The following is a 5,436-nucleotide window of genomic DNA, read 5'->3' on the forward strand; positions in this document are numbered from 1 at the left end:
GCACCAAATTCTAGCTGAGCCACCCGACATCTGAGCCGAGGGGGTGGACAGGGAGGGGGTAGAAAGAGGGGTGGGTGGATAGGGGGTGGATCTGTTTAAGGGTGGTGGATGGGTTTTAGGGGGGTGAAAAGGGGGCACCAGATTCTAGCTGAGCTGGGACTGGGGAAGAAAACACCTGATGGCTGCTGCAGCAGGAAAATCCACACCATAGTCTCCATCCTTCAGTGCTGAAGCCCATTACAGTTGTCCTCTCAACCCCAGAACTGCCAAACTACCCAGGTACACGATAAGTGCTGACATCACAAGGACAACGTGCACACACTGTGTTCTCCTTGTGATTACAAGCTCAGTAGTGGTTGGATAAGGGGTTAACGACCCGTTACTCATATGAGTCGTATCTAACTGTGTAATCCTATCATATTAGTAACAATGTTCTGATAAAGGTAAGACCAACAATTTCCTCTGGTAAACCAACAGTTAAGCCCTTACAGCAGCTACACAACTATGGCAACAACTAACATAACTGGTACATGCATGACACAAGCATACACAACCAGCCTGTTTCCAGTATGTAAAACCTGTCAGTAGTACCAGCCTGTTTTCCAAGACCCTAGCATGTAGTGCCAGACTCTACCATGTACTGTTAAAACCTGGCTGTTTTGTTGTATCACCTTCCCATGCAGCTCCCATATACAAGCTGTGGGGAAGCCTTTCCAATGTCACTGCCTGATATTTTCAGCCGTCCCGAAGGTTTCTTATCTGTAATCCTCTCAGTCGGTTGCCCGTGTTTTGCCTGTAAGCATAGATAGCAGGTTTCCAGCGTGCGGTTATCAGCCAGACCCACTCTGCTTCTTACTCCGCAATTTATATGCCATTTCTGGAATTTCAAACAAGCAGAGTCGATCAAGTTCAAGTCAGGAGCGATAACGTTCCGTCTGACACTCCAGCCTTGTCGAAGTGATGAGCCATACAGGGGGGAGATTAACTTTCTGTGGGACTTCTTCAGCTAAACAGGAATTTATGACGTGATGCAAGACCTTAGATTCAGCATGGACCAGCCAACCTGAGTTCTGTTTTTCACATCATGTACAGGCCCTGGGAGGGACACCTGTTATTTTAGCTTATAGCTAAGGAGGACTGAGAGAACTTACATTGCAGCAGTGCACATTGTGACATAGCTTATAGAACTGATGGTAGAACTTGTACTCTAGCACACTCTCCAATAGCTAAATAATATAGAACTACATAGTTAAACTGTTATAGTAAAACTGATAGTAAAACTTACATTGCAGCACATTCTGACAACTATTGGCTTAATAGAACTGATGGTAGAAATTTCCATTAGCACACTTGCCCATTGCTTATAGCCAGATGCGTCAATGAAGGTTTAAACATCTAGGTAATAAGATATGTAATCCAGACAAAAAAAACATTACTCAAGTAACTGGATAGATTTTGAAAACTGTCAGATGTTTTAGACTGCATCCACTCCTATTGGTGAGTTCCTGGATTGATGGTTTGATAGCAGAAGTAGAATTTTCCTGTATTGCCTCGGAGTGAGACTGGAGATACAGCAGGGACAGAGGGCAGGGGTCGGAGTCGTTAACATTCCGGAACCCGTTACCATGGCAACTGGTTTGGCGGTGTGGGACAAACTGGGCAGAACACGTCACCTGACCTGACATGGGAGTGTTTCACTCCTGCAGGCTGCTGAGGTTATAACTTTTACTTTTGCACCAGGGGCAGATGTATGGATGGATCTGGAGATTGTGGTTGGGGTAGGGTTCTGGATTGTTTGGAGTTTGTAGTTATGTAGCTAGTAGGTGTAGCACTGTAGTAGGTTCAGTACTTACGTTATGTAGTTGAGCAGTAGCTGTAGTAAGTACTTACATGATGTAGTTTGTAGTAGGTGTAGTACTGTAGTAGCTAGTTTACTTACATTAAGTAGTGTGTAGTAAGTGTAGTAGGTTTAGTAGTTTCAGTACTGTACTTACTGTATTTTAGTACAGTAAGTAGGTTTGCTACTTACGTTATGTAGTTTGTAGTAGAGTCCGCAGGCATTGCACACAGGTTCTCCCCCATTATGTAGTTTGTAGTAAGTATAGTAGGTTTAGCACTTGTGTTATGTAGTGTGTAGTAGGTGTAGTAGGTACTTACGTTATGTAGTTTGTAGTATAGTCCGCAGGCATTGCACACAGGTTCTCCCTCGTTGTTTCGGCGCCAGAGCGTGGTCTGAGTCGTGCGGCAGTTGGCACACTGCAAGCCCACACGCCGGGACGCTGACTAAGGAAACAAACAGAAACATGCACAGTTAGGACAGAAACACGCATGGACAGAACACAGAAGAACTCACTATATCACTCACAAAATCACAGGCATCAACAACAGCAAATAAATTAATCATCAACAACACAGACTGGGGCAATATTGGGAGACTTGAGTTTTCTTGTAAATAAGGGCTTGGAAAGATATTCTCTGGGCCTGACAACAAGACTCAGTGACTGTACTATAAGAAATGTTCACCACAGTTTTTCAGGGGACTTAGCTAGTAAAAAATAAGATGAGCTCCAGTGTTCTCAGTTGCTTGGGGGAGGGGGGCTTGTAAAAGATAAGAGTTTCTTGGTGAACTTGGTAAAGAGATAAGGAGTGTTCCTGGTTCTTGAGGAACTTGTATGAGATAAGAAAGCTTCCCACTTTCTTGAGGAACTTGTCACAGTGAGCAAGAAGGTTTAACCTTCTTGGTATGAGATAAGAGAAGTTCCCAGTTTCTTGATGAACTTGTATGAGTAAGGACGTTCTTGGTACAAGATAAGGAAGGCTACCAGTTTCTTCGTGAACTCGTTTAAGATAAGAAAGGTTACCACTTTCTTGGTGAACTTGGTAAGACATAAGAAATGTTCCCAGTTTCTTGAGGAACTTGGTAAAACATAAGGAAGGTTACCAGTTTCTTGAGAAACTTGTCGTACAAGATAAGTAAGGTTACCAGTTTCTTGGGGGGCTTGGCAAGACCTGGCTTCTGTGCTCCGTTGAGCTGCTGGTAAAGCCCGTAGTTCTGGTACAGACTCAGGTAGTCATCCTTCCCTGAGTAGTTCAGCCAGTTAGCTTCAGCAACACCTACAACAACACGCAGGAACCTTTACTCACCAGTCTGCGCTGGGGCTTGATTAGGGGCCTGTTCACCCCGTTCATCTTGTGGTAGAGTCCACATGCATTGCAAAGATAGTGGCCTGTTCCATCCCGGCGCCACAGGGGGGTGGAGGTAGCACCACAGTTGACACATTCACGCCCCTCTGAAACACCAAACACATCTGCTTTTAACAAACACGTTCTTACTTTTGACGTTTGTTTTTTGAGAAGGCAGGTTTTTAAGTGCTCAGAGGGGGATGTTGGGTCAGTTGTGGCGTTACCTTCACTCCCAACGTGCCGGAAAAAAACACGGCGGAAACTTTTATCCCGACGGCTTCCCAAACGTTCCCAAACGTCCCGCAGACGACATCACATCCCCCTCTGCTGCACTCATCACGCCGCCTGTAACTATGGTTACCGTAACAGTAACTATGGCAACGGTAACTATGGTAACTGTCCTGGAAAAGGAACTGCATAGTCACATCACACCTAAGAATAAACACCTTTTCATGTAACTATAGTAGCTATGGTAATGGTAACTATGGCAACGGTAACTATGGTTACCATAACAGTAGCTATGGCAATGGTAACTATGGTTACTGTCCTGGAAAAGGAACTGCATAGTCACATCACACCTAAGCTCACTCATCCTTTTACAAATGAAAATGGTCCTTTTTATAGTGCATAATTATGTTACTAGAATAGCTATGGTAACAGTAACTATGGCAACAGTAACTATAGTTACTGAGAAGGAACTTTATAGCCACTGACATCACTCCTAAGTGCTTAGGAAACACAACAAAGCCTGAAAACTTGTGTTGCACCTTCCCTTCTCCCCCCAGACCAGTGATCGATGGTCTGTAGTCAGGACCAGCATGGTGGCTCCATTGTTCCCTGGTAGGTGTGTGTGTCTATTGTGTGAGGGTTAATTTGGCCACCTTGCTGCTATTGTTCTACAATTTGCAGGGCTCTCTGGAGCAGACAGGATGTTACATTAGAGTGGACAGTACATTATTCACGTTGGGCAGTGCCCCAGATTGGTGGTGACACCACAGTGGACAGTACATTATGCACAATTGTGATGCCTCATATTAAGGCTGACAGGGCATCACATTAGCGTGACCGGTACATTACTCAATTTTCGACATGCGGACACAAAAGTCAGTTGCAATTATGGTTGGTCTCTCAACCTTAAGGATACAGAAATTTTGGTTGATTCTTTGTGTCTTTTGCATCAACAGAGCAAGCCTCAATTCCACATGAAACAAACAGGCAAGATACTTTTCACAGGCCCAGACCAAAAATACGATCAAAGCCCAGTTGGAAAATCACCTGTTCTTGCACAGAACAAGAAAAATGTTGCTTCTGCTCTTTGGGAGGAAATTTCCAGACGGGATGCCACAAAACAGAATTCTACCAATCCATAGTGGTTCCGAGGCTAGTTAGGGCCCAAAACAGACTGTTAGCTGGGCTAGGTTAGACCCCAAATCACAGTCCTCAAAACAGGCTGTTACCCAGGCTAGTCTGAGCTAAGCGATCCGCCTGCCGTAACTCTCAGCTGTGGTGACAAGATGATCACCAGGATAATTGAGACCAGAGTTTCCCCCACACAAGAACCAACACGCTGCTAATTGTCCGGTCAACTCGCCACATCTGGACCCAACTTTCCGCTGTAACAGTTTCGGCTAAGGTTATACCGGCCCATTTATCATGGACCATCATGGGTACATGTAGTTTTTGCTAACGTTATACAAACCCATTCATGGGGCAGTTTTACTTCGTGTCCTCCCCGCCCGCCTGTCACCCGTCTGTCGCGCTGCTGTCACATTAGACCCGAGGCGACACTGCCGTCATGTCGGATCCCGATGCCTTGACACTAACCTAACGTTCTACGGACGTTAGCTTGACGCTAACCTGACGCTGCCATGACGTACCAATGACGCTAACCTGACGCTGACGTGACGCTGCCGGCCGTCCCAGACGTCGCTGGGCAACCTGACGTTTCAGTGACGCTAGCATGACGCCAAGGTTATGCCAAGCTGACGCTCCTGTGACGCTGTAATGACGCTCCCATGACGATAACCTGACGCCCGTTGAGACGCTACCTGACGTTCCAGTGAGGTTACCATAACGTTCCGGTGACGCTAACATGACGCTAACGTGACGTTCCAGTGACGCTAGTCTGGCCTTGCCAGTGACGCCACCCTGACGGTCCAATGACGCTACCCTGATGCCCCAGACGTCGCCGGGCCACCCCGGTACCCTACTCCCCAGGGAAGCGCTGACTGTCAGCCGCGCGCCACCACCCTG

General features: G+C 46.3%; 2 protein-coding genes across 2 annotated transcripts in view; one reads left to right on the forward strand and one right to left on the reverse strand.

The window, feature by feature from the left end:
* LOC109465789 (tripartite motif-containing protein 3-like) overlaps positions 1-5,436 on the forward strand; it is a 134,914-nt gene that overhangs the window by 33,647 nt on the left and 95,831 nt on the right. The window lies entirely within an intron of this gene.
* Positions 1-5,436, reverse strand: part of LOC109465792 (transcription factor GATA-4-like) — a 32,880-nt gene that overhangs the window by 5,498 nt on the left and 21,946 nt on the right. The window contains exons 3-4 of the mRNA XM_019763233.1: positions 3,145-3,290; positions 2,158-2,283 (exon numbers count right to left, since the gene is read on the reverse strand). Coding sequence (XP_019618792.1) covers positions 2,158-2,283; positions 3,145-3,290 — 272 coding nt within the window. The remainder of the gene's footprint in view (positions 1-2,157; positions 2,284-3,144; positions 3,291-5,436) is intronic.

The sequence above is a fragment of the Branchiostoma belcheri genome, unplaced genomic scaffold (genome assembly GCF_001625305.1).
Source record: "Branchiostoma belcheri isolate BF01 breed outbred unplaced genomic scaffold, Haploidv18h27 scaffold158, whole genome shotgun sequence".
NCBI classification, from domain to species: domain Eukaryota; kingdom Metazoa; phylum Chordata; class Leptocardii; order Amphioxiformes; family Branchiostomatidae; genus Branchiostoma; species Branchiostoma belcheri.